This window comes from Aspergillus wentii, assembly GCF_001890725.1.
Source record: "Aspergillus wentii DTO 134E9 unplaced genomic scaffold ASPWEscaffold_9, whole genome shotgun sequence".
Taxonomy (NCBI): Eukaryota; Fungi; Ascomycota; class Eurotiomycetes; order Eurotiales; family Aspergillaceae; genus Aspergillus; species Aspergillus wentii.
In genome coordinates, this window is record NW_024467840.1 from 311,191 (window position 1) to 336,877 (window position 25,687).

General features: G+C 47.1%; 13 protein-coding genes and 1 non-coding gene across 14 annotated transcripts; 7 read left to right on the plus strand and 7 right to left on the minus strand.

Moving 5' to 3' along the window:
- Positions 1 to 43: 43 nt before the first annotated feature.
- ASPWEDRAFT_176861 (uncharacterized protein) lies at positions 44 to 2,633 on the plus strand (the record flags this gene model as incomplete). Its single annotated transcript, XM_040831569.1, has 7 exons — positions 44 to 152; positions 206 to 485; positions 572 to 639; positions 705 to 803; positions 855 to 1,812; positions 1,884 to 2,299; positions 2,407 to 2,633. The coding sequence occupies 7 exons, from the start codon at positions 44 to 46 to the stop codon at positions 2,631 to 2,633; spliced, it is 2,157 nt and encodes a 718-aa protein (XP_040683866.1).
- Positions 2,634 to 3,285: 652 nt separating this feature from the next.
- ASPWEDRAFT_187625 (uncharacterized protein) lies at positions 3,286 to 3,940 on the minus strand (the record flags this gene model as incomplete). The annotated part of the gene is made up of 2 exons (XM_040832190.1): positions 3,399 to 3,940; positions 3,286 to 3,342 (listed from the first exon to the last, which is right to left on the minus strand). The coding sequence occupies exons 1-2, from the start codon at positions 3,744 to 3,746 to the stop codon at positions 3,286 to 3,288; spliced, it is 405 nt and encodes a 134-aa protein (XP_040683867.1). The 5' UTR covers positions 3,747 to 3,940.
- A 1,197-nt stretch (positions 3,941 to 5,137) lies between these two features.
- On the minus strand, positions 5,138 to 6,389 carry ASPWEDRAFT_72649 (zinc-dependent alcohol dehydrogenase family protein). Its single transcript, XM_040839257.1, has 2 exons — positions 5,842 to 6,389; positions 5,138 to 5,780 (listed from the first exon to the last, which is right to left on the minus strand). Exons 1-2 carry the CDS (start codon positions 6,353 to 6,355, stop codon positions 5,254 to 5,256), a joined length of 1,041 nt encoding a protein of 346 aa, XP_040683868.1. The 5' UTR covers positions 6,356 to 6,389; the 3' UTR covers positions 5,138 to 5,253.
- A 700-nt stretch (positions 6,390 to 7,089) lies between these two features.
- ASPWEDRAFT_93184 (alpha/beta fold hydrolase) lies at positions 7,090 to 7,845 on the plus strand (the record flags this gene model as incomplete). Its single annotated transcript, XM_040839594.1, has 2 exons — positions 7,090 to 7,482; positions 7,537 to 7,845. Coding segments are annotated over 2 exons (702 nt in total), but the record flags the coding sequence as incomplete, so codon positions are not given.
- Positions 7,846 to 9,145: 1,300 nt separating this feature from the next.
- Positions 9,146 to 9,784, plus strand: ASPWEDRAFT_701596 (EthD domain-containing protein). The gene has a single exon (XM_040839105.1). It carries the CDS (start codon positions 9,332 to 9,334, stop codon positions 9,704 to 9,706), a length of 375 nt encoding a protein of 124 aa, XP_040683870.1. The 5' UTR covers positions 9,146 to 9,331; the 3' UTR covers positions 9,707 to 9,784.
- A 79-nt stretch (positions 9,785 to 9,863) lies between these two features.
- Positions 9,864 to 10,976, minus strand: ASPWEDRAFT_54847 (zinc-dependent alcohol dehydrogenase family protein; the record flags this gene model as incomplete). Its single annotated transcript, XM_040838113.1, has 2 exons — positions 9,864 to 10,753; positions 10,808 to 10,976. The coding sequence occupies 2 exons, from the start codon at positions 10,974 to 10,976 to the stop codon at positions 9,864 to 9,866; spliced, it is 1,059 nt and encodes a 352-aa protein (XP_040683871.1).
- Positions 10,977 to 12,019: 1,043 nt separating this feature from the next.
- ASPWEDRAFT_121264 (putative GPI anchored protein) lies at positions 12,020 to 13,235 on the minus strand (the record flags this gene model as incomplete). The annotated part of the gene is made up of 2 exons (XM_040829065.1): positions 12,020 to 12,317; positions 12,373 to 13,235. The coding sequence occupies 2 exons, from the start codon at positions 13,233 to 13,235 to the stop codon at positions 12,020 to 12,022; spliced, it is 1,161 nt and encodes a 386-aa protein (XP_040683872.1).
- Positions 13,236 to 14,662: 1,427 nt separating this feature from the next.
- Positions 14,663 to 15,987, plus strand: ASPWEDRAFT_187630 (putative GPI-anchored cell wall protein Pst1). The gene is made up of 3 exons (XM_040832191.1): positions 14,663 to 14,788; positions 14,838 to 15,210; positions 15,259 to 15,987. The coding sequence occupies exons 1-3, from the start codon at positions 14,716 to 14,718 to the stop codon at positions 15,854 to 15,856; spliced, it is 1,044 nt and encodes a 347-aa protein (XP_040683873.1). The 5' UTR covers positions 14,663 to 14,715; the 3' UTR covers positions 15,857 to 15,987.
- On the minus strand, positions 15,983 to 16,067 carry ASPWEDRAFT_t213. The gene has a single exon. It is a non-coding gene; the product is annotated as a tRNA-Asp (tRNA).
- A 1,016-nt stretch (positions 16,068 to 17,083) lies between these two features.
- On the minus strand, positions 17,084 to 19,320 carry ASPWEDRAFT_45751 (uncharacterized protein). Its single transcript, XM_040836616.1, has 7 exons — positions 19,216 to 19,320; positions 18,930 to 19,153; positions 18,728 to 18,882; positions 18,657 to 18,678; positions 17,931 to 18,604; positions 17,734 to 17,863; positions 17,084 to 17,680 (listed from the first exon to the last, which is right to left on the minus strand). Exons 1-7 carry the CDS (start codon positions 19,267 to 19,269, stop codon positions 17,320 to 17,322), a joined length of 1,620 nt encoding a protein of 539 aa, XP_040683874.1. The 5' UTR covers positions 19,270 to 19,320; the 3' UTR covers positions 17,084 to 17,319.
- A 282-nt stretch (positions 19,321 to 19,602) lies between these two features.
- On the plus strand, positions 19,603 to 22,488 carry ASPWEDRAFT_45752 (uncharacterized protein). Its single transcript, XM_040836617.1, has 5 exons — positions 19,603 to 19,810; positions 19,860 to 20,814; positions 20,868 to 21,668; positions 21,719 to 21,747; positions 21,808 to 22,488. The coding sequence occupies exons 1-5, from the start codon at positions 19,703 to 19,705 to the stop codon at positions 22,324 to 22,326; spliced, it is 2,412 nt and encodes an 803-aa protein (XP_040683875.1). The 5' UTR covers positions 19,603 to 19,702; the 3' UTR covers positions 22,327 to 22,488.
- A 928-nt stretch (positions 22,489 to 23,416) lies between these two features.
- ASPWEDRAFT_176870 (uncharacterized protein) lies at positions 23,417 to 23,781 on the plus strand (the record flags this gene model as incomplete). The annotated part of the gene is made up of 2 exons (XM_040831570.1): positions 23,417 to 23,543; positions 23,597 to 23,781. The coding sequence occupies 2 exons, from the start codon at positions 23,417 to 23,419 to the stop codon at positions 23,779 to 23,781; spliced, it is 312 nt and encodes a 103-aa protein (XP_040683876.1).
- Positions 23,782 to 23,993: 212 nt separating this feature from the next.
- Positions 23,994 to 24,860, plus strand: ASPWEDRAFT_32402 (class I SAM-dependent methyltransferase; the record flags this gene model as incomplete). The annotated part of the gene is made up of 2 exons (XM_040833658.1): positions 23,994 to 24,116; positions 24,168 to 24,860. The coding sequence occupies 2 exons, from the start codon at positions 23,994 to 23,996 to the stop codon at positions 24,858 to 24,860; spliced, it is 816 nt and encodes a 271-aa protein (XP_040683877.1).
- Positions 24,844 to 25,620, minus strand: ASPWEDRAFT_121166 (alpha/beta hydrolase; the record flags this gene model as incomplete). The annotated part of the gene is made up of 1 exon (XM_040829048.1): positions 24,844 to 25,620. One exon carries the CDS (start codon positions 25,618 to 25,620, stop codon positions 24,844 to 24,846), a length of 777 nt encoding a protein of 258 aa, XP_040683878.1.
- Positions 25,621 to 25,687: the final 67 nt, after the last annotated feature.

The following is a 25,687-nucleotide window of genomic DNA, read 5'->3' on the forward strand; positions in this document are numbered from 1 at the left end:
AGGTGTCCTCCATTTATTTTTCCTATTCGTAGCCTGACCCAAAATGGCTCTATCGTCTACACATAGCTACGATGAGGACAGACAATTTCGGTGTACATACTGTCAGAAATCATTTCGCAGACTAGAACATCTGCAGCGCCACACTAGGCGACGTTCGTACTATCCCTCCCTACAGAGATACCATTTCTAAAGATTGTTGATCCAGACACCAACGAGAAGCCATTCACCTGTTGCTGTGGGGCATCATTCTCTCGTCGTGATCTTTTGCGTCGTCATGAACGTATGATCGATCATTCTAATGCTGCCAACGCACCATCGCGTGTTTCAGATGATAGTGATCTATCCATACACGATATTGCATCTGTCTCGACCCCTCAAAATAGGGCCGTGACGAACACTATCACCCAGAAAGAGCAGGCCAATTGCCCCCAAACGTCTGATTCCCCCATTTACTCGACCAGCGTGACTCACGCCCGGTCTTTGAGGTATGGAATATACCCCTTCTGTCCGTTTCATGATACATGATTAGAAGCAAGTCTTATGGAATATCATATTGAATTGGGAAATGTAGCGCCCCGTTCACCCCAGTCGAAGACCCTTCTCTGTCGCACTTCTCGAACGAGACACCACCACAAGCCGGTCAGTGTTGCTCGTGGCACATTCTCGTTCTATCACACCCCAATTACTGACTTTCAGAGATTCAGAGCTGTACAATAGTCAAAATGCCTTATGGGAAAATAATGCCGGGGGAAATTATGCTCATGAGTTCCCCACCATCTTTCCTTTTCCATACTTATCTCTAGGTGAGTTATAGCATCATTTCCATCGAAATAGCCCAAAAGCTGACTTGAAAGCTACACAAATCGTACCTCACTGTGTAAATCCCACGGTCACAGACACTGATAGATCTAGATTACTTGCCTCTCTAGGCAGGTTGGGTGAAGCGTCTCCCAGTTATGATCTACCCCCAAGCAGTGCTTTAACGCGATATATGGCTGGCTACTTCATGGGGGCTTACCCTCGTTCTCCGTTTAGTCACGGTCCAACATTCAAGCTCGAGTCATGCTCGCCTGCCTTTTGCTTGGCTATGACGGCACTTGGCGCTATTGATAGATTCGAATACGCCTCAGCCACACAATTATTTCATTATTCCAAAGCTCTTCTCTTTGATGGCCATCAGTATAAGGCTCGATCACAAATGAATAGGGCTATAGGTGTCTCCTCTATGAACATTGACAATAAATCACAAAAGCAATCAATGGACGAAGTGCGCTGCTTACTTTGTCTTGCTCAATTTGCGTCATGGCACAGTGACTCGAGTATCCGAGCGGAAGCTTATATGTTACAAAGTCTACTTGTGCAAGGCCTGAGATCGAGCGGTCTCGAGGAAACCACCGATACTCTACAACATCTCAACTGGGAAGAGTGGGCGCAACGAGAGTCTGATAGGCGCACTAAACTATTTGCTTTTTGCTTTCTTGGGGTTCAAAACATTGCTTACGATATGCCACCGAGCATTTTGTGCGACGAGATCAATCTACAGCTGCCGTGCTCGTGTCCGGAATGGACGGCACCGGATCAAACGACGTGGGAATTGCTAAGAGGAGGTGCAGCAGGTGAACCGAGGCGTTTTAATGACACTGTCGAGCAGCTACTATCTACCCAGCCTGTAGATCCCCAATCTACCCAGATATCACCAGTTGGGAATTATGTTGTTATGCACGGTCTTTTGAGCAAGATCTTGTGGAGTCGGAGATCCATGTCCGGCTCTTTATCACAGACTTTATCGACTAATTTCCAGTCAGTTCTCGAGTAAATCTTCCCCTGCCATGCTGAATTCCCTACTCAGCACCTCAAAAGCTTCTCTCTAACTTGTCCCATAGGTCAGCGCTTCAAAAGTGGACACTCTCCTGGCAACAAACCCCGGAGTCCAATCTGGAGCCCCTGGACCCCAATGGACCGTTGCCGTTTACATCAAGCGCTTTGCTAAGTCTTGCATATATTCGGAAATGTTTCAATGTATCTCAAAGGAGGAGGATTCTCACCTGGACACCATTCGAGATTGCTCCAGGTTTTCAGGACTCACTCCCAGTGGACCGCACTCACGACTCGCTTTTAGCAGCCTACCACGCAACAAATCTACTCAGCACATTGGTTAAGCTCGGTGTTCAATATTTCAAATACAATCAAGCTATTCTCTGGGGAATCGAGTCTGCCCTATGTGGCCTCAATTGCTCGATATTCCTGGAGAAATGGCTTCGAAACACTCAAACTACAGTTTGCAACGAGCCTTTGACGGGTACGTAAAATCCCTCGTTTCTGGGCTGGTCAGACCAATCGACATAAATTAGCCCCCTCCCCTTTTCCCAAATGCAAACTCGTAAATATGTTAACGTTTTGCACAAGACCACGAATCACGCTTGATTTATTGGATCGAAGAAGTCGTTCGCGAGGGACTTTCATCCACCGAAGATCATATGTCCTACGAAAACCGACAAGCCATCAATCTACCCGATAAGATCCTGGAATTGTGGTCGCACATCATGGACGGTAACTCGCCATACCCATTCATACGGATGATAGGCCAAGTACTTGTTGAGTATAGACGTTTAGGGGCGAAAGACCACCGATGAAATCCTCTCAAAAAGTGCAAGTGTCAACAACCTAGTGAGGCGGGCTGCGTGTTATCCAGCCGATGAATTTGACGGGAGTACCGGGGAAGTGGAGGTCGAGAGTATCAGAAGACGAGGTCTGAATTGCTACTTGTTTCATTCCTGTATTGCTTAAATATATAGAACAGCCGTCGAAAAGCCACTAGTGAAAAAAACCCACTTGCATCTATCAAGAAGCTCATATAACTGCATCACAAGACTGCCTTTTCACTTGAACGAGGTAGTCTATGTGCCAGAGTGACACCCGCCAGTCGACGTGAAAGTAAGTTGAGTAGTAAGAGGGAAAGCATAAAATGGAGGGTTATTGAGCGGATTGGTCCAGTTTGATTTATTAACTTTCAAACTAGTAGAAGCCTTGCTATCCAGCTTTATAAGATATAAAGGCTTATTATTATAGGCTGCATTAAAGGTTGAAGGTGTTTCCTTTGAATCTACTACTAGTAAGTATTACATCAGGAGTATATAAGCTTTCTAAGAGACTATCAGATTAGCAGACCTGTAGTCCAGTGATGCGGCCCTATTAGTCCACTAGGAGCAAGTGCCCTTCAGTTTCCCAGTGGATATCATAGTTGTCATATGTCTTGATGTTCTTCATCAGCGCTTTGATGATTGCCTAGCCACCGCCATTGGGCATAACAAAGTATTGGTTGGTCTTGAATTCAAGGAGCCCCTGAAGTTGGGCAGCATTAGATGTGGCATAGTAAGAGGTCCATTGCTGTCACTTACATTTCTCTGTTTGTGTTGAATAAGCTTGATACCGCAGTTTTTGATATACTTGACACTGACTTTGGCCTCACGAGTGAGTTTGTGATAATATTCTAAATCAGCCTGGCCGTTGCTGACTTGAATCATCTCCTGAATCCAGTCCTCATTCAATGTCAAGTCACGACCCATATGAAGGAAAGCTCCTGTCCACTGGGATGCGCCGTATCTCTCACCATTCTTGCCAGCTTCGACGAGAGCCACCTGGGCGGGCTGTTTCAATCGCTCAGAGGTCTCCAGGAAGTTCAAAGCAGTCATGCAACCAGCAAAGCCGGATCCCACCACAATCAAATCATAAGAAACGGTAGACATCTTCGGCTAGAGAGCAAACAGAAGTGCTGGGATGGAAAACGTATCGAGGAAGATCAGAATGAATGAATAACTAGATGCTGGTCATATGCAGTGTGGGTACATCGAATCCCCATCGGGTATTGTTACCTTTGTACACATATGCCAGAGCTGGGGATAATTCCCCACAAAGACCCCTCCTCAGACCTGAAATGCGGAGAGATCTCATCATCTCTTCGGTACATCGGCAGGAGGTGCCTAACGGCTTCGTCAGCGGAAAGTACCAGTTGGAGACGTACGGGCACATACGATTAAAATACTCTCTCTGGACATAAAATAAAGATTGTGGAGACACAAAGAACAAAAACTACCCAAAGACCAGTAGCACCGCATTCCTGCACTATGAGCTCACAATACCAAATTTCGTTCCAGGTGAGAAGCCATCGTTGTCTCGTATGACGAGAGTGAAAGCTGATTGGTTGTATGAGAGCCTAGTTGGAGGCTCCCACTCTGTTGAAGCAACATCGGGTACACGGGTTGAAGTGATCGGTATGTTGTGAGAGCTTGTCCGTTTATATTCAAAGACAAAATCAAAATACATAAGCAAAAGAACCAAAGAGCGTTATTGATTCATCTTCAAAAGATCCTGGTACCGGTATTCCTTTCGCATCTTGCCCAGCAACCGACGCGGAAGATGTAGACTACGCAGTACGCGCATCCCAAGACGCGTTTGAACGCTACGCTGCTGTGATAAAGTTATCTTCGTCTGGCATGACAACTTCTTTATAGTAAGGGTCCGCAAGAGCGTTCTCGGAACACTCTAGAGATGGCACGTATAGCTGACAATGGCCATCAAAATCACTGATGGACATGTTTCCAAAATGATCCTACACATTTTTGGTTTGCTCCTTGCAATGAGAAGGTAAATGATACTATGAAGTTATCATCGAAAATTCCCATGGTGACAGAAGATGGCGAACATACCTCGCAATATCGAATCAGCCCGTGCTTCTGGAGCCACTGTTTGACCAAGGGACCATGAACGTGGGTCCAGTGACGATGGAATTGTTCGTCCGTCAAATCGCTTCTCTTCCTCCACATGAGCGTGAGACGAAGGACTTGTTGATCTGGTTGGTCATATTGATAGACTTAGACGATAAACAGTCCCGGAACGAGCATCTATGACAATGGTGCCCTTTTGATAGGGAAAGGTCTCAGGGTTTCCCGAACTTATCCGCGAGTCTGACTACGCTGGGATCCTTGTACTGCTAATGTGCAGTTTACCGAAAAGCCTTCTCATAGTACAAAGCCTATTAAGAGAAAGCCAAAGAGAGCGGTGTTGCATGGACTTCATTTACCATATGGGGGAATATTGCCGTCTACGGGTTTTCATTAACTTTGATGTCCAGATATTGACCGATACGTAATTTCACGTTTTATTTCAAAAGCGTCCATTGTGACTCAAGTTATTTATACCCAAGTTCATGTTGCCAAGGCTATTTGCCGACATCCAAACAGGCGTATTCTTATCTTAGTTGACAATCTTGATGCAGACCTTGCCGATGTGAGCTCCGGAGGTAAGGTACTCAAAGGCCTTAACGGTGTTCTCCTCGGAGAAGGCAAATTCCTTCTCGACGGGCAACCGAAGACCTTTGCGGGCAACAAATCGAACCACTTCCTGCAGAAGTTGAGTGGATCCGACAGTCACGCCTCGGACAACAGCTCCCTTGGCGAGAGCCATACCAGCGACATCGGGCATCTCCTTGGCCTGAGAAAGGAATCCAATGACAGACACGTTTCCTCCCATCTTGACGGAGTTGATACTTTCGGCGATAGTTCCGGAACCGCCGTTCTCGAAGATATAGTCGACACCTTGGCCGTTGGTGATCTTCATGACCTCCTTGGACCACTCCGGGTGGGTCTTATAGTTAATGGTGTAGTCTGCGCCATAGGTCTTCTTCACGAAGTCGAGCTTTTCATCGCTGGAAGAAGTGATGATGACGGTAGCACCAGCGGCCTTAGCCAGGATCAGACCGGTGATCGAGACACCACCAGTTCCTGATTTCAAGCCAGTGGTCAGTTAACCAACGCGAAAAGAGAATCAGTACTCATTACTTACCCTGAGCAAGAACAATCTGGCCAGGCTTCAGGGGGATATTGGCATAGAGAGCGTTCCACGCGGTGACACCAGTGCAAACAAGGGTGGACCACTCGGAGAAACTTTGGGGAGAATCTTTAGGGAGCTGAACGACAGCTGCAGAGTGGACAGTGAAGTACTCGCGAAGGACACCATCGACAGGTGCGCCGTGACCGTTTTCCCAGTTGAGCTGCTGGCCATAAAGGTTGGTGGGGTCGAAAGTGCTGATGACATGATCGCCCTTGGCAACATTCTTGACACCCTCGCCGACCTCAACAACAACACCAGCGGCATCAGAGCAAGGAACGACGTTATCCTTGGTGGGGAAAGGGTAAAGGGAGAGCGCAACACCCACGTCGCGGTAGTTCAAGGAGACGGAGTGAACCTTGATCAAAACCTCATATTTTTGGGGCTTAGGGATAGACTCCTTGAAAGCCTTGAAGTTCTTGAGCGAGTTCCGCTCACCGGGGAGACGAATGACGGTCTGTTGAGACATGATTGCGATGAAGCGTAGCGACTTTTGCAGTAAATATTCCTGTGGTGTGTACTAGATCGAGTTCTCATGGCGGAGAATACCACATTTTATATCAATCTTCGAGGCCATCTCGAAGATGGTCGAAACTTAGATGACTGTACATTGACGAAAAAAATGACGCTGATGACCAAACGATGAAACATACTTCTCTGGGTCATCTATCGCCTTCGCATCGTTGGGTCCACTGAGTTGACTTGTTTCCCATGATCTGTTTCTCCAAAGATCCACTTCTCCAAAGACCCGCTTCTCCAAAATGCTCAGGACATCCCCACTCTGCTACCTTATACCCATCGGATCAATAGTTCAGTCGAATTATCCACCAGAACCCAATCCTTAAAAACTTGCTTGGTAATTCGGAGCCTTTCTGTGCAGATATTATTCAGATTTCGGCCACTTTTATCTCTAGAGACGCGGAGGGAAATCCCCCCCGAGAAGTAAAAGAAGCCGAGACAACGTTTCCAAAAATCTTGATGTATTAGAAAGCATGTCATGATCCACTCTTCGGGCATTATTATATCGATAAGTATATGCCTTGGCCCGATTGACCTACAAGAATCTGATGGTATAAGTCTAGTTGGCCGCCACTGATTGAATACTGGTGAGTAATCAGAGAGTCCTTAAAGGTGTTTCCAGAATCGGTCTCACAGACGGAAAGCTCGAGCTCTCTCATTATGACTTCCAATGACGAGACAATTGTGATTTTTGCCCCGGGGGCTTGGAATGCCGGCAGTGCTTATGATGACTTTCGCCAACGGTTAAAGCAGAAAGGTGTTACAGCCGTTGCCATTGATCACTCTTCCAACGGCGCGGAGCCTCCCACCAAGGGGCTTGCCGATGATGTGGAAAACCTTCGTCGGGTTTTGACTACCCATATAGACCAAGGAAAGAAAATTGTCCTGGTCGGCCATTCCTATGGCGGTATGGTAATAGCGGGTGCTGCTCAGGGTCTAGGCCTGACAGATCGCGAAATGGCCGGCAAGCGTGGAGGCGTGAAGACTCTGGTGTTCATGGCCGCATTTGTCTCACCCAAAGGCAAGAATCTCAAAGATATGATCGGCGGACAGCTCTGGCCGTGGATGCTTGTTGAGGTAGGTGAATGCCGATCCTTCGACTTTGATCGAGATGTGCTTATCCCAAGCCAGGGAAACTATGTACGCTTGGATCCGGCGGTCGACGTGGTTCAAGATGTGTCTGCAGAGTTCAAAGCCAGCCATGCTAAGGACATACACTCCCATATTTCTCTCCCGGCGTTTCTTGAGCCTGCTACCGAGGAGCCTTGGCAGACGATTTCAAGTGCTTACATCGCCTGCGATGATGATGTCGCGCTTCCACCAGACATGCAAAATGAAATGATCAAACTGCTACCGAACCCTCGCGTGTTTCGTTTACCTAGTGGCCATAACCCTTTCTGGAGCATGCCGGAGGAGACAGCTAGCATATTCGCGGAGCTTTGTCAATAATGTTGGGCAAACATGAGAGACTGTATCTTATTGGGTGGTATGGGCTCTGAAGTATGTGGAGCGCTGGTTTTCCGTTTTCTTGACAATGTTCTCAGCATCAGTATTATGGATTGGTGCCTAAAATATCCCTATACAAAATCCCCCGGTCAATCTCCCTCGCTGCGATTCAAAATCTACAGCTGGCCAAAAATCTCGGTAGTTTCGTGTCTTGATGCAAACCCGCATAGAGCCAGAAACAGAAATGACGCAGTACAGTTTACGCACTTTGGGATTTCTACAACTAGTAGAGCAGTGGTCGAGAATAACCCAGAGGCGTTTCCAAACACCCGACAAATGCTGTTCAGTGGCCTTTGCTTTTCTAGGATACGTATGTTGCTAGCCACAAAACTCTGCCAATCCTGGTGTTTCACCGTAGTCGTAACCAGAAACTCACCACCAATGGGATCTGGCGCGCTGGCTCTGTTGGGACTTTATCGTCAGCTATCACTGTACTGATCGATTTAATTTATGCTAGTAGCCTTATATGGGGATCTTGGGAGCCATGGCAGAATTTCAATGAGATAAGAGATAAGCAAGAAGATGGTTGAATTTTCACCTATTGAAATTCCTGTTTTGATCTAATATGATACATAACATAGGTATATTTCATGCATCGTCACGAACCAGTGAAAATGAAAAGATGTAAATGGTAAAATACTGATAAAGCTTCATGTGAATAGCTACGGAAATAACTCAAAAGAGAGGATGGCCTGGATGTGATTGCGGGTTTGTGACTAAGCCCGCCTACTTCAATACATCACGATCAACAGGGAAAGATAATAGTGGATTTGATGAACAAAGACGCTGAATTGATTTCTAAGGTTTGATAAAACTTTCCGTATGTAGGAATCCGGAGTGATAATGGGGCCGATTCACACTAAAACCACACCCACGTGCAGCTATGTGCTCCGGATGTCAGTATAGACTGATTGCAGATCATCGGTCAATCGAAAGGTACGTACGGAATAATCTCAAGTCATGGGCAAATCTAGCGTCCGATACGACCTACGGTAAGTCCCCGGCTCATTTGGAAGGGTAGAACCGCGGGAGGGAATCAATCAGATCTGATTTCCGAAGCGACGGCATTTCTCCAAAATTGGAGAAAGCGTTGGAGAAACCGAAGCTTCAGACCAGAAAGTCAGAGCCGCTGATTGTCCACCTTGAAGAAGCCGTCTTCCAGCAAAACAAGATCTGTAGCATGATCTTTTGGTAATGTGAGCTGTAGAAATTATAAGAAGGAAAGAAAAATCTCGACACATTACCATTCGGCAGAAGATCGAATCGTTATCATCATTCTCGTCTACGATGTCTGAAACGTCTGAACATGTCATTCAGCTAACGCTAATGCTGAAAAAACGTGAAGATCTTACGGATGAGCAGTTTCATCATCATTGGACTCATGTTCATGGACCTCTAGTCAGCGCTTGGCTGGCTCGCCATGGCGTTATTAAGTACTCCCACGCACGATTACTCCACTGATCACATCTCCCAACTGCTTCCTTCCTTACCGCGTCTGGTTCAGTATCATCAACCACCACAGTATCGTGCCACAAAACTTTGGGAATACCTTGGCGCCGACTCGATCGCTAATTGGGATGGCCATGTGCAACTCTACGTACCCTCACTTGATTGTATCGGCAACGCTCTTAACGACCCTTTCTATAAAGAGGTCGTTATTCCTGACGAGGACAAATTTATCTCGGCCAAGTCATGTATGAGAACTGCAGGGTATGAAGAATGTTTCATCATGAACAATCGAGTGGTGGAAACCCCCCCTCTCTTTGACTGGACGAGCCGGTCTATAAAAATGTAGAATATACACAAATCCATTCTTGGCCAAAATCTCAATCCAATCATGAAAGACACACCATTCTCAATAACGTCATATCTCGTAGCATGGGTCACAGCTGTTAATGGTGGGATCATCCTTGGTCCAAGTACAAATGATGGAATGATTTCCTCGACCCTTCTTAGCTATTTGTAATGACCATCTTACCAACGTGCGATCCTTTCCAGAAGTACTTGTAGGCTTCCTTCACATCCTTGAGCGCAAACCGGCGCTCTTCCAAGACCGGCCGAATCTTCCATGCCTCCATGAACTGCATCATCTCCTCGAACTGGAGCCGATTGCCAACTTCGACTCCACGGACAGTGCATACTTGTAGCAGTGGAGAAAGTAAGTTTGGGCCGTCCTTGTAGCGACCTCCGGTGACGAATCCCACAATGGAGATCTCCCCACCACGAGACACACACTTGAAGCTTTGATCAATCGTCCCTGCACCGCCAATATCAATTACCTTTTGACAACCGCCCCTACTTTTTGCTATTTCCCGAGCTTTTACACCCCAATCTGGGTGAGCCCTGTAGTTAATGACATGCTGCGCACCCAAGGCCCGCAATTTTGCTGATTTCTCGTCCGAGGACGTTGTGGCGATCACTATGGCGCCTGCTTTCAAAGCAAACTGGATAGCGAACACCGACACCCCGCCAGAGCCCTGGGTGAGCACATAGTCACCCGCCTTGACTGGCGTGAGTCCGAAGAGACAGTTCCAAGCAGTGAGAGCAGAGCAGGGTAATGTAGCAGCCTCTTCGTAGGTTAAATATGCGGGCATTGGAAGAAGCGCCGATTGATCCCAGACCCCATGCCCCGCGAGTGTCCCGTCCATGTGGGTACCTGGAATCTTTTGATTATTTGGAGGCGCTGGTCCGTTGTGAAACCCCGGGTAATGTTGGAGGATCACTTTGTCTCCCACAGTGAAGCTTGAAACAAGAGCGCCTGTCCCAATCACCTCACCAGCACCATCGGAACCAGGCACTACCACGCGGTCGGGGAAACGCCATGGAAATGTACCATTAGCAACTAGATGAGCTGTCAGCACTCATGCGAAAGGGCATTTTGTCCTAGAACACATACTGGAGATTTCGGGGTAGTTCATCGAGCGTGAATGATATTTGACCAATACTTCGGTAGGGCCCAAATTTGGCAGTGGGATAATGCCATTCCAAGTCAAAGCCGAGGACCCATCTTCTGGACCTGTGCCAATTCGCTGCCATCCGCCGGTGTAGGTTGGGAGGTTAGACATCATGGGTTGGGTAATGAAGATATGTAGGCGACAGGGTCTTGGACTGATGAAATAGACTAGTAGATAGTGCCCAAGATATCCAAGAGAGCATATTTATTCATTCCAAAGACGTCCATGGCATTCGATTGCATGATTTGATTTCAAATCTTTCGCCGCGCCCCCCTCTCTTCCTAGACCCAAGGCCATGAGGCATGGGGCCTTGGGCCTCAAAGTCCCCCGCAAGCTCTCTGTTCACCTGCCCTGTAGGCACTGAGTTCCTATGTATTCTTCTAAGAAACGTAATCGAAAAATTGAGGTGCAACCGAAAAAAATGGAGCAAAAAAGCTTGTACCTGTAAAGAAGTCTCGCCAGAATCCTGCCTTGTATACCCTAGAACATGGATATGAAGATGATTTTATTTCAATAAGAATGACTTGGATACACAGATAAAGATCATATTGTGTTCCAAACAAGCAAAGATTAATACAGAAATTGGTTTGAAAAAAAATATATACCATCTAGACCGGTCATTGCATCCACATTGTATCCATGGGTCGACCACTGATAACAGTAGCCATAAATTGTTCAGCTCAAAAATATATAATCAAAACATATGCTTGTCACGGAGTCAACACACTGTTTGGGGTTGCGTGTTCGCCATTCGATCAAAAGAGACTGACAAAGTTGACCCGCCCCGAGCCGTAGGGTGCGTTTTCGCGGGCGAGTTTGGCGAGGCCTACCTCTCTCCAACCACTGTAGCTTGCTACCTACTGAACATCTCAACCCAAAGAAGGTAAACCAAGGAATGCCGCTTGAACATGGCTTTGGACTCGCTGGTTCATATATGTCTGGAATGTGCTCGCGTAGGCGTGACCCATCACTTGTTGGAGTAAAGGGAGAGATGCGGTTTCCGCGGTGACGTACTACATCAGCTTCAATCGTATATCTGTAGCAATAGATGTGACTTGGTGTTGACAGCCTCGCCAGTGCCACGCCGAAGTTCGTATGGCTTCATGGCTCGAATTCTTCCGACCGCTAAGCTCAGTAAGGTAATTGATGACTCCCTACAAGGTATACATCAACGTCCCATATCCCAACTGATCGAATCCTCCACTGGACGTTCCATAATCCCCTCCTCCTCCCTCTGCCCCATCGCCAGCTTCCACTACCATATCACGATACTGCTTGGTCCAGGTGACATCCAGCCCTTTGAGCACACCGTAATGATTATACAGTAATTCCCAAATTGGTCGAACACCGCCTCGATCGCCATCACTGATGACAGACTGTGTCACGTCGCTGTTGACATACGTGGTGTAGGGGACATCATTGCCCAGGTTGTATTTGGCGACGTATTCAGCACTAAGATAGGTTGTCAGTGGAGGCATACACCATATATATATAAAGAAGAACATACCCAGCCAGAATCCGATTATCAAGATACTCAAACAAGTCCTCGCCCTGGTTATACGCAGACAACGCAATTGGCCCCAACAGCGAGAAATCCAACATCGAATGGCCCTGATCGCGTCCAGCCTCCTGTCCCTGTCCCAGACTCTGTCCATCAACGTCAAAAATATGCCAAATCGCCTTTTCCAGCTGTCCGTTTCCACCGCCGGTCTTGAAGTAATCGACAGCTTCATTAAACATGGTCTCGTTATCGCTCAACACCCCAATCGACAACATCGAGGCGATATTGCACAGATCCCAATTCGCCCAGTAATGGTCCACCGCGGCGCCGTTGTGGAATGTGAGAAAGTCGTGGTTCATGGGATAGAAGGCTCCGACCATCATATTGGTGAAGGTGGTAAAGTCGTCGCTGGCCCAGCCGGTGTAGTCGCGCATCAACTCGGCCGCGTTGGCGAGTTCATATCCGTATATCCCCGCGGCAAGGAATTTGTCTGCGCTGCCGCTGATGCCGGTGAGTGTCGATCCCCATGCGTTGAGGATGGAGACCGCTGTATCGGCGTAGGTATTGTTGGCGGTGACTTTCCACTGGATGGCTAGGTTGTAGGCAGCGGCAATGTCGCGATACAGACTGGCATAGTTCTGCGAATGGTCGGGATTATCACCTCGGTAGACGACTTCTTGTGCGCTGGGGGTGTATGCAGGAGAGGCATAAGAACTGTTGGTCAGTTTATACCATCCCGTAATCCACGGCTCAGTCTGATTCTGAACATTGGGGGCGATTCGCTCAAAGTCGGCATTTGTATGCAAAAGACCAGGATGAGAAAAGGCATAGCAAAGAGGGAAAAGGACAAGTCCAAGAGAGAAATGCATTTTGCTTTGTCTGTCTACCCTTCCTTCGTGACCATCCATCCCATTTATATATCCATCCATCAGCATAATAGAGCCAGAGATCGGTATTTATCCGAGGAGTTCATATACATGAACAGCGAACCACCGGAGAATAAATGAAACTAAGGATGAGTTGGGGAAGAAGTGCTGTTGATCAGATTAGATTAGCTATTCTATTAAGTAATATAAAATATTCAGAACCACAATTGACCTTTAGCTAACGGCATAATAGAGGTAGCGATCGACATGTATGCGAGGAGTCAATATACAAGAAACAGTGAACTGGAGAATCAATGAGACTAAGGATGAGTTAGGGAAGAAGTGCTGTTAATATTCGTAATCACAATTGACCTCTAGCTATCCGCATAATAGGGGTAGAGATCAACATTTACCCGAAGAGTATAAAACCAGCGAACACCCCCACCGGAGAACAAATGGAACTAAGGATGGGTTGGGCAAGAAACGCTGTTGATCAGTTTTGGGTTGGCTGTCATACGATGTGACACAATCAGAATCACTATCAGTGTTTCAGATGATCTTCTCTATATTGGTTGAGCATAGTTATGCTGCTGACTGATGATGGCATAAATAAACATCATAATATGCACAGACCAGACCCTGATGATACAATTCTTCTGCCTTAAGCGGGGTTGCCGTCGAGGCACCTTGGCAGACGAACACTTCAGCAGGCATCGAAATACCGACCAGACTATTGATTCACATGCATAACTCAGGGTACCTCAGAAGAAGAAAACAAGGTACCAGCCATCATAAACTAATCGAAAAGCGAGATTAGATCCGGTGGTAAACTTTGCTGCCTGTTGAGGATGGGTTTTGATTGGTTGGTGCTATAATTAGATAAACATGGAGGTAGAACAACAACAATGACAATAACAATAATACATAGTATAGAGTGAACAATAAGTGATAAGTAAATGGTAATAAATCATAAGTCACTATAGATAGTGAAGAAGACAAGATAGTAGATATAATATATGAGCTATAATATGGACGATATCAACGCTCAGACAAACATTGGCATTGGCAGTGGGTCAGTGGCAGTGTCTCATTGGCCAATGCATGCGGAGTATGTAGTAGAAACTGGAGCATTAGTCGATTTGGGAATCCAGGTTGAATTCTCAATGAGATGATATTCTGATATGAATATGTTTGAAGAAAGTAGGTATATAGTATATGATAGGTGTAGGTGGCAGATCAGAAGCATAGAAGAATCTCGAGAAGGAAAGGGAACAACAACAAACAGGAAGAGACTGGAAGTTGGGCTTAAGCAGCTGCAGCAGATGAGCAGAGATCCCCACAGCTAGTGCATCCACTAGCAAGTTTAATTCTCTTTTAACCTGGCAATCCCCGATTCTGCTTTCGTTTTATTTTATTTCAACGACTGACCATGCCGATTCTGCGTGCTCTTACGAATCCCACAGCCTGCCACTCATCATAACGAATGATATCCATTCTGCTTCTCGTGCTTGGCCTGGCAGTCGTCCAGGCCATTGCTGATAGTAACAATGCCAACTGTGAGTTTTTACTTATATCTTATTATATGGATAAATATTAATATAGTAGGCACCAACAGCATCACCATAACCAGCCAAACCGAGGCCGACTACCTTTCCTCCTGCGACACCATCGCTGGCACCATCACAATCGGCTCAAGCACTACAGGATCTATCACATTTAGCAAGATTCAAAAAATCCAAGGCGGATTCACGGCTGATGGAGTATCGGGTCTTACTACGTTGTCCGCGTCGAATCTCCAGACTATCGCTGGATCCTTGACGCTCACACATAACGACGACCTTACCAGTGTGGATTTTTCAAATCTTCAGACTGTCAAAGGCGGTTTGACGGTGGAGGATAATCAGGCGCTGAATACGATTGGTTTTGATGATTTGCAAGAGGTCGATGGCGATTTATCCCTGACAGGGAGTTTTAATTCGTGAGCCGCCCTATCTCTTCTATCTCATAACATACTAATCAGAAGTAGAATCTCCCTCTCCGACCTCGACCAAGCAAAAGGCAAAACCACAATCCGCGGCTCCAACTCCTTCTCCTGCGCCAACCTCAACAGCATGAACAGCGATGGTGTCTTCACAGGCTCCTACTCCTGCTCCAACGGCTCCAACACCGGTCTCAGCTCCGGCGCAAAAGCCGGCATCGCCATCGCCGTCATTCTACTCGTCATCCTCGTCCTCGCCGTCGCCTGGATGCTGCTCAAACGCCGCCGAAAGCAGCGCGCTTTAGGCTCAGCATCCACATTCACACCCCTAGCCGCTGCAGCCGGTGATGTCGACGAGGAGAAGCCAAAAGAGCCAGAACCAGCCGTGCGAGACGTGAGTCCGAATAACAGTCCGACAAATGCGAATGCGAATACGCCTGCCGCGGCGATGGTGATACCCCGAAAGCCGACTCGCGCGTCAATACCGCCTGACCCGGTACCTGTTACGCCGTCGGAATCGGTCGTGCCGATGCTGGATAGTGAGAATGTGCATGAGGTCGCGGCGGTGTCGAGTCCGAGCGTGTATTATGAGTTGGATGCTGGGCCGGTGAGCGGGAGGCATCAGCGGCCGATCAGCCATGCGTAGGAGTTATGATTATGATTTGATTTATTTTTAGATACCTCATATGTGATACCATGATTTATGTTCAAAATGCAAATAAATAATGTTCTTTTTTTGTTTGACTGATAAAAAGAAACAGCAAAAAAGAATCTCTCCCTCGGGGAATCGAACCCCGGTCTCCCGCGCTTATCAGGTGAATGACAAGCGGAAATCATGACCACTAGACCAAGGAAGATTCCAACTGAGTTATCTCAGTTGCTTGGCTGGGGACTTTTTCCGTTATTGACATTATCAATTACCTTCATTTTGAAGGGAAGTCGGGTTGTTCGGCTCTCCACTCAGTTTCCTAATAATGAATATATACCTGCTGGATATAAATTCTGAATTGATCTAATTTATAGCATAAAGTTATGTAATTAAACCCAGCTCCTTTAGGAGATTTCTCTGTGATCGCCTGGCTCCTAGCGCGAGGGGTTTAGGCGGACAGACCAGATGGTTCTATACGAGGCTACATAATAGCATTAATGTCCCAAGTAATAGATGGCATCACTTATCAATGGGAAGTCCATAATAAAGCATTCGGTGTTCTCTCTGAGATATATAACTATCATACATCATTTATCTTCCCTAAAGGTGGAATCACTCCAGATGTCACAGGTTATATAACTAAATAGATAAGAACTATAAAAGAACAAGAACCTAACAGACCTATATATGGCTACCACATCTAGGACCACATCAGAGCTAAATCAACCCAAGTCCTATCTAATAAAACAGCCTTCCCCTAGTAGGAGGGTGCCTATATCTACCCCTTTAACGTCAGCTAGATTGATCCTAGTCTTCAGAAGACTATAACTAATATTATTGTAGGTATAAAGATTTAGGTATAAAGATGTAGGTATAAAGATATAAATAGCCCCCTTCAGCACTTAGGGATGGGCGGCATATATCTACTATATTAGCGACACTCTATTAAGTCAGAAAAAGGCATATAACAGTAAGAATTATAAGTTTCTCTAAGAGATCAAGTCACAAAAGGACCCAAAGAACTTTTCAACCTCAATCAGGGGATTGAGCCCGTCAGTTATTATCATGAACACAAGCCTGTGGAAGCTCTGGGAAAAGTTTACTGTGCCTTCCCCAGCCCTGTTAGACAATCCCAAGACTGCAGACAAGGTCTACCGTGGATGTTACGGTCCGTGCGAAGCATGCGCCGGTGAACTAAACCCCATGTTGGTAATTTCTAACTGATGGGAAGACAAGAGAGCGGTGTTTCGTGTATTTAGAATACTCTTTTGCTTCAGATAGGCCATCTTCCAATATATATTCATGTAACGTGTGATAATCACAGTCCAAGATATCATTCGCCATCGGTGCCAATGTAGTAAACAGTAAACAAACCATGCAATCACCCACCCTTCCTTCTAGCAATCTCAAGTGTCCTGGTGCCACTCTTATCGATCCATACCCATAGGAGAGACCGCATGTCATTGATAGGCGACTTGGATGAAAAGGTCACCCTTATCATTAAAGACGGGATCCTTGTATCGAAAGGTGCCCAGACCCGGGACCACAAATCGTGCGGTGCTGTTGAGGTTGTCTTGTAGCTTCTCTTTTATCTCTTTAAAGGGCGAGCTTTTCAACGTTGCTTTGAGATCATCCACGACTTTGGACTGTCGTTTCTCTACGGATTCCCTCGTGATACCATAAGCTTCATCTCCCTTGAAATAGATAGGGTCACTGTTGGTCTTGAAATTGCTTTCATCCAGATCAAGATCAATTCGAAGACCACCAGTGTCGACTGCCTTGATAGTGATTGTTGTTTTCCATTCCAGCCATACATGCACACTATTATAGACAGTTAGTATTGGTTCCATGCAAAATATCCAAAGATGACTTACCCATACTTGGCTGCCCAGGGCGTCCATGGAGATGAGCTACCCGCGGAACCTTCAACCTTTATGTCTGATTTTCCGCTTACATCAATCACATTCGATCCGGGCCGCGTTGACATATGATTACTGGTGGTGCCTGGACGTGGGTGTCAACTATCATCTAGACGAGAGGAAGAATGGATGAAACCAAGAGCAGCGCTTACAGTCAACAGTCAGCCTTCCATACCTGTAGCCTGGCTGATATTCGTTCTTGTAATACTGCTCGATCGTCTTTTGCGGAAGTCCCCAAGCCCATGACATGGTGCCTGTTGGCTCCCAGCGAAAGAATTCCGGCTTGTAGGAATGGATCGAATCTCCAACGCCAATCTCCCAGTTTACCTCCGTGGGCTTGTCCACGCTCGCGCTTTTAATCCATACGTATGTGGCGTGATTGAAGACGTGAAGGAGCTCAGGGGTTTTGGTCCGTAGGAGATACTTATCCAAGAAGATCTCGCGTTCAATCGCCATTGTTCCGTCCATTCCACTGGCTGCATAGTTTCCAGAGTAGTTGAGGATAGCAGCCGAGGGAAATGGCTTGTTCTCTGTCATTTGCAGATACAACAGCATGTTATTGTCTCCTTGTGGAATTCCTTCCTCTGGCGCTGTTTTGCCCGGGGCGATGTATTCGTACGTTTGGAATTTCAACGAAGTGGGAGGAAATGTGGGCGCCTGCTCGTTCATGGACGATGGATCTGGAGTATGGACTCCGTATCCGATTGTGCGGTTTCGTCGATCAACCATGGGCCCTTCCTCGATGTACCATTTGGCCAGAAGACCACCAAGCGTGAGGATGTCATCCTTGTCGAGATCGGCTCCCTTGAAGTTGCAGTGGTCCATGCTAGAGATGTGTTAGTGGGATATACACCAAGGATGAATATATTGGCCTGTACTTTGGATTGATGATGTCTCCCGCTGGATCACAAGTTTAGTTCATGCCATGTACCGGAGGAGATGCACTTACAGTTAAATGTGAGGAACAAGGACTTGATTGAAAAGTCTCCTGGCTGTTGAATTGCGCCTCTCACCTGCCTGTCCTCATCAGAGCCCGATTTGACCTCAATCGAGTCGATTTTCACATTGAACGCGACCACCCAGTCTTTCATATCAAAATCCAACCTGCAAAGCTTCAATAGATATTCGATACGCAATAATATAAAACTCACGGTGGATCATAGTTGAAATGTAGGGTTCCCGATCCAAAATGAGCAAAATACTCGATATCGGCGCGACTGCTCCCAGTGACTTTCAATGCCGCCTGGGGTCGATTGATCGTGGCCTTGATTGAATCCCCCCGTTTTGTTTTACAATTAACACGGGCAACTTCCGGTTTATCCGTCACTAATTTGACCATGGCAGCGTTAATGGCCCGCTGAGTGAGGGCTGTAATCTATTTGAGGGGAATGCGGTTAGATTTTGCAGCATCAAAAGCCATTCAATATGACGACTGACTTCAGAAAAGCCTTCAAGCTTGGCTTGGAGACGTTTGTTCGTTTCGCTGCTCATGTTGAGGGGTGGTCAGCAAGAGGAATTCGATGGTGCGTAGACAGATGATGCTGGAGACTTGTTGTTGGGTTATTTATGATACTGTCCCGCTTTCCTTCTCTCGCCGATCACTTGGACTGCTGAGGGGAACCCCGGATGTCGCCACAGAATACACGAACCTGTGCGACACTTGGCGGCAAGATGGCCGGCTTGATTCGCTGCTATTCGATCTGCAGTCAGCAGTGTTCCTCGCAGGGATATCACACAAGGCTTGGCTGCACTGGCGCTCAGCGCAAAAAGCAAACACGAACCTGACTTGCCTGTCCGAGTATCTCGCATGATCCTTCTCGGGGTCGACGCCGGGCTTTATGTAATTGATTTTGTTCATAAACGAACTCCCCCGCTGGTCGCAGTGTTCTCTGCTCCTCCTGCGATCCTATTGACCTCATCCAAAATGAGCGACATTCCCTTCCAGCCCAAGAGCCCCGGCGAGTGGCAGAAATACTCCAACAGCCAAGTGGTCACTTCGATTCCGCTGAGAAAAGAGCAGAAATCCGAACAGGTGAGTTGAAATCCAGCTTCTTCTGGTCGGGCAATTAATCATCTGTCAGAACACCCTCATTGAAAGAGACATCTATCTGGACGAATCCAAGATCGAGAAACCAGCGGCCCGGCTACTGTATCTCTACGCTGATGTCTTTGCATTTACAAAATCAGAGATTACGATCTCGCCCGCTCCATATAGTGAGATTCAAATTGTTGCGAGGGTTCTTACAGCCGACAAGCCTGTCCATCTGAAGCTGGCGCCTCAAGGTGCTGGATTCCAGCTGTGGATCTTCGGTTACATTCTTGACCAACCCATTTCGGTTTCTGTGGGCAATCAGGCGCCGCTTCTTCTTGGGCTGGGTCTGGGAAAGGAATATGTCGGTGTGAAGCTGAACGTCCATCCGGACAAAATCAATCCCGAGTACCAAAAGGCTTATAATCCAGTCGTGGATGAGGACCTTCAGGCCAGCCTCGACACCCAATTGCGCGTTGCACTGGCACTATTCTGGAGAAACACGTCCATTGCCATCTCCATTTGCTCGTACGTCGCAGCACTCACGGTGAACCCAGCGTTGTACTCCCAGATCAATGCCCAAGCGGTATCATTAGGCCAGCAGCTCTCAGTGCAAGCAATGACCGGGCCTGATATGGGCTATGCTCCTGTCTTGAAAATCTCTGAATATCTTCCAACCGTACGCGATGGGCTTGATGCAGTCACAGCCTTCCAGGACCAGTACGACCGCTTTCAAGATAATGAAGCCAATGTGGAGATGCAAATTGCGGCCTGGAATGCCATGCTAGAGCATGCACAGACTCAGCTCAGTAGAGGTGTCAATCTCTCCAAGGTGGCGTGGGCTAAGTATCAGGATGCGTGTGTGGTGGTAGCCCGCTGCCAGGAGGAGGTGAATGCCGATAACAGGAATTTGAGTGCTACCAAAGAGGCTTTTAACAAGGGCCTGGTTGCATGGTATGCGAAAACATATCTCACTGCAGCATTCGAGACTCTGAGTGCAATTATCAGTAAGACTCTACTCTATTTGACCAACGTCGTGTGACCAACTGAAATGTGACAGAGTTTACGAATGCTCCGGGTATTCTCTCTCTCGGGTTTGAGTCCAGCATTGGCGCTGCTCTGGCAGATATCAAAGGTGCAATAGACGAAGTTATCAAAGCGGAGAAGCAACCCGATCACACCGGCAAAATAATCAAATCGTCAACGCTGGAAACGCTGGGTGACTGTATGCAAGCACTTGAAAGTCTTTATCCAAAAACGGCGACCTTAACTGCAGCCATCAAGGAACTGGAATCTGATCCCAAGGCGAAGATCCCTGCGATTGGGGAAGTTACAGGAAGCAGTGGCGGTGATGCCGATTCTCGAGCTATCATCACACTCACCGCATGGGATAAATGGAGTCTTGAATGTGATCAGCAGTTGGAGTATGCAATCAGTCAAAGTGTTGCAGGAGCAAGCGGCTATCGACTGGCTCTTCGAAAGCAGGCCGTGAATGGCAAGACATTGGCCCAAGCGCAGGCCGAAGCTGTCAAGGCCGGGCAGGAGTACGTGCAAGCTGCTATGGAGGTCATGGCCTGCTACCAAGATATTTCCAGTCTGAAGGAGCTACTGAAGAAGTACAAGGGGGAGAAGGACAAGTATGCCCTGGCCAAAGCCAAGTTCTTCAGCCGCGTCCTGGCCATTCGAACCAGCGTCGTGATGCAGATGCAGAAGCTGGTATGGGCATACAGATACTGGGCCTTGGCCGACAGCACCGTGGTGCTCGACTCTCAGAAGCCGATTGTGGAATTCCGAAATGATCTTTTCACGCTCGAGAGAGAAATCGAATCGGCCGATGAGAAATACGCAACTGATTTCCAACGTATGTACTACATCGATCGATTTTCTGATTATAAAAGCTAACTCATGCAGCATTCAACTGGACTGTTCCTTCTAAAGATGTAAGCACTTCTGATGGCACTCACAGAGTATCAGGCCAAGGTTCACTGACTTACGGACAGCTCCCTGCCAATTATGGCCCCCTAATGGTTCAAGGGCTGAAAGGTGAGAACCACAGTGCCAGCTTTACACTTGCCCCAAGTACCGATCCAACCGACAAGGAAAGCTTCGCCAGTGTGTTCAAAGACGGTTCGCATTTCCGCTTGGATGGTCTGGAGACATTCTTGCAAGGCGTCGTTCCCCGACCAGAGGCAGTCCATAATGGAGTCGTGCAGGTCGATATTGACATTCTGACAACCGGCGTCTATGCGGATATACAGGGTGGCAAGATCTTTCACTTTGCCAGCCTGGCCAGACAGGTGCGACTCTCGTACGACATCACGGCAGCAGGGGAAGTCGGAGAGACGCATGTTCATGCTATCTTTCCAACACAGCAACATGCTGAGCCAACCCCCTTTACCCAATGGACGATCAAATTGCGAAATCCTGAGCAGCTGGACTTGGCTGGACTGTCGGGGGTAGACTTGCACTGGAAAGGACATGCTCGCTTTGTCAAAAAGACATCACAGAAGCAGGAATAGGCGAGGCTACTAGTGTCCCATAAGGGCGGCTCACTCTAGCACGCGGATTAGATATATGAAGCTGCCTAGGACATTCTAAATAGCTACCTAAATGAGATTCTATCCTAGTGGAGATAAGTAATAGGCTGTCTCAAGGAATGCATATATTACTAGAATAACGGTAACTAACCTAAGCCACATGTAGACCAGGTAGTTAGAGTTATGTAGATTATAGGCATGGGCCTATAAGACGATCACTTGGATAAAACCTTAAGTAGTAACAGGACATAGAATAAGTTACCTAGACTAATAGTACTCCTAGAAAATGCACTATACCGAATAGAAGAGATAATATAAGGATTGATATAAGAACCCTAATAATCTTAAGCCGTTTACTAAATTCGCCCCAATTATCCTTAAATAGTGTGATACCCTAGGCTATGAGGCAAGTCAGATAGCCCTATAGCTCTAACCATGCAGTATGTCACTACCTATACTATAAAAATTCTATCTAGAATGACTGGAAACCATTAGATTAGAAATCTAACCAGGTAGAAAGAAAGATAGGAGAGTGATATAAGATAGATAGGGATCAGCACAGTACTGTTATAGTGAGGTCACCCTCTTAATTAATGCATGTATATCACAGATAATATTCAGAGTATGGCATTTCGAGTGCAGCTTGGCAGATGAATACTGACGCTCGAGAGATTGAACTGGCCAACTAATCCCGGCACTCATTCACAGGTTAATATGTATTCTTAGAATTAGTAACCAAAAGGTTCATACTATATATATTGCAAAGTTGATTTTCAAGTACCCAAATGATACCGACAAAGAGCACCCACATTCAGGATAGAATAACTGAATGAAAGCCACAACAATGAGGCTTTATTCCCGCAGTCCTTTATACTCTGTCAAAGTTGGAGAATGCATCATGACTGACTTCCTCACATGGTGCCTGGAATGCTTCATTCCACCCAGCATACCAACAAAGGAATCCATCAACAAAGCGGTGTTACTATTATATATAGTCATTTCCCTTCCATCATTCATCACCCACAATCCTCCCAAATCACACCATCACCATAATAACCACCAAACAATCAAAATGAAGTTCTCTTCCATCCTCACCCTCTTTGCATTGGTCTCCACCGGCTTCGCCACCCACGCCGCAGACTCGAAAGAATGCACCCCCAGCTTCGACTACTGTGGCTCGAAACTTCTCAGCTCAAAGGGTGAGCCTACACCCCTATCACTATATTGAATATAGTATACTAACTATTGAAAGGCTGGACAGAAGACGAACTCAAAGAATCCCTCAAAGACACCGACCTCAAGGATGATTCCGACGCACTGGATGACGTGAAGAATGTGGTGTTTCACTGCAAGAATCCCGGAATCGTGGGACATCCCAAGTATTGTCCGGACGGGTGTAAGGAGGCTGCGACGGATGGGAACGGGGATAAGTGCTAGAGGTCATTGATGAATTGTGCAATTCGTTATTGAGAGAAAGTATCTCTATGCAGTTTATCCGATAAAGAGGGGTAAATCCAATTTATTGTGCAGAATTGTACATGCAATACAAAGATAATGCATAATTAGGCCACCAGCTGTCAGCACATTTCATTCTATATAAGGCTCATTCCCATCATTGAGATCATCATCTAATTCTTGTATATAATAAGATGGCCACTCCAACCTGGTACAGATCTGACATCGGCCACAGTCTCAAACCCATCACTCGCCATGTCTATACCCACTGGAGTGGCATCCCAGATGATGAACTTATCGACCATCTACACAGAATAGTACCTCTCTATCCTCCTTTCCTTATTTACAGAAAATGCTAAAATAAACAGCGCGACAAAGCCTGGCCACTAGCCAAATACCCCTGTATCGGACTCTGGATCTTCCTCCTCCCCGGTCTCGCATCACTACCAGAATTTCCTTCTGTCGTGGAAAAAGCCAGATCTCAGCCTGACCCCCTCATAATCGACGTAGGCTGCGGCCTCGGCCAGAACCTGCGTTTACTTGCAGACCACAGCGTCCCGACGACGAATATGTGGGGTGTTGATCTCGAGCCACGACTTTGGGAGTTGGGGTTTGATTTGTTTCGGGATGCACATCGGATGAGAGGACGGTTCATTGGTGGTGACTTTCTCACTATGCCAGATGATAAATTGGGTCGCTTGGCAGGTAAAGCGGATGTGATTATCGCGCAGCAGTTTCTGCATTTGTTCGACTGGGACGGACAACTTACTGCACTCAAGCGGATGGTAGACATGTCAAAGCCTGGCACGATACTCGTCGGCCACCAACGAGGAGCAAAGACAGAGCAGGAGATCAAAAGACCGTGGGGAAAGGCCTTCCTGCACGATTCGCATTCATTCACGAGAATGTGGGAAATAATCCAAAAAGAAACAACCACACAATGGACCCTCGACGTCAAAACCGTCGATATCCTAGACTGGGGACTGGAAGAGGCAGATCTGCCCGGCTTGACGGATGGTGATCGGACGGGGCTGACCTTTGTCATTACTCGGCATGTTTGAAGATAGTCTGTATCTCTTGTAGTAGGTAGATTGTCTCGTCGACTCGGTCAATAAATGGACTGCAGTGGCTGCATTTCATCTCTTTGACGATATATTCCTTTCCCGTTGCTGCCATCATCCCATACTGCGCTTCCTTGGATATAGCCTTATCTTCAGTCGTAACGATGAACGCCAATCGACCCGCAAAGGCCTCATCAGCCCACGCAGGATGTGGCTGAGCAGACCGGAATGCCAACGTAGAATGAGGCTTGACATTCTCTTCCAGACCAGCCACCAAGTGTGGATCAACATCCCCCGCAAAGGTGTTTATCACATCATCAGGGACGTTCAAATCCGGCGCTGGCTGATCCAGCAAAATCCAATTCGGCAAGTTACCACCCTGAGCCCCCGTACAACTCACGCCCTCCGGCACGAGAAACCCAGCCAGGAACACTAGTCCCAGAATCCCGCCTTTCTTGCCTTGTCTCGATCGAGATGGTTTAGCCAAGTCCGTGACTGCCGCCGCTGCTGATCCGGGCATTCCGGCATACGAATGCATGAAGAGAATCACATCTTGGCCGGCGTCGATGAAAGGGGTGGTGGTGGTGGTGATGGCGTTCGTGTCTGTCTGACAGTCAGCGGTGTGGGGGTTGGAGGGGTCCAGGGAGGGATAGGCGGCGTAGTGGGTTGGATAGCCGGCGGAGGTGAGGGTTCTCAGGAAGGGTTGGTAGAAGGTGGGAGTGAGCCAGGCACCGGGGATGAGGATGATGGTTGGTGGCATTTTGTTGTTGTGTTGTGTTATGTTGATGATGGTGAAGTGAATGAGATGAGGTTTATATACGGTGGGG

What these genes read in the sequence shown, in the direction of transcription:
- ASPWEDRAFT_72649 (XM_040839257.1), bottom strand. Translation starts at nt 6,355, where the DNA reads ATGTCTCAACAGACCGTCATTCGTCTCCCCGGTGAGCGGAACTCGCTC. An exon ending in CCAGATTGTTCTTGCTCAGG is followed by an intron (nt 5,781 to 5,841) that starts GTAAGTAATGAG and finishes GCTTGAAATCAG; the next exon opens with GAACTGGTGGTGTCTCGATC.
- ASPWEDRAFT_701596 (XM_040839105.1), top strand. Translation starts at nt 9,332, where the DNA reads ATGGCGTTATTAAGTACTCCCACGCACGATTACTCCACTGATCACATC.
- ASPWEDRAFT_187630 (XM_040832191.1), top strand. Translation starts at nt 14,716, where the DNA reads ATGATATCCATTCTGCTTCTCGTGCTTGGCCTGGCAGTCGTCCAGGCC. An exon ending in TGATAGTAACAATGCCAACT is followed by an intron (nt 14,789 to 14,837) that starts GTGAGTTTTTAC and finishes TTAATATAGTAG; the next exon opens with GCACCAACAGCATCACCATA. An exon ending in CTGACAGGGAGTTTTAATTC is followed by an intron (nt 15,211 to 15,258) that starts GTGAGCCGCCCT and finishes AATCAGAAGTAG; the next exon opens with AATCTCCCTCTCCGACCTCG.
- ASPWEDRAFT_45751 (XM_040836616.1), bottom strand. Translation starts at nt 19,269, where the DNA reads ATGAGCAGCGAAACGAACAAACGTCTCCAAGCCAAGCTTGAAGGCTTT. An exon ending in CATTTCAACTATGATCCACC is followed by an intron (nt 18,883 to 18,929) that starts GTGAGTTTTATA and finishes GAAGCTTTGCAG; the next exon opens with GTTGGATTTTGATATGAAAG. An exon ending in CTTGTTCCTCACATTTAACT is followed by an intron (nt 18,679 to 18,727) that starts GTAAGTGCATCT and finishes CTTGTGATCCAG; the next exon opens with CGGGAGACATCATCAATCCA.
- ASPWEDRAFT_45752 (XM_040836617.1), top strand. Translation starts at nt 19,703, where the DNA reads ATGAGCGACATTCCCTTCCAGCCCAAGAGCCCCGGCGAGTGGCAGAAA. An exon ending in AAGAGCAGAAATCCGAACAG is followed by an intron (nt 19,811 to 19,859) that starts GTGAGTTGAAAT and finishes ATCATCTGTCAG; the next exon opens with AACACCCTCATTGAAAGAGA. An exon ending in GACTCTGAGTGCAATTATCA is followed by an intron (nt 20,815 to 20,867) that starts GTAAGACTCTAC and finishes GAAATGTGACAG; the next exon opens with AGTTTACGAATGCTCCGGGT.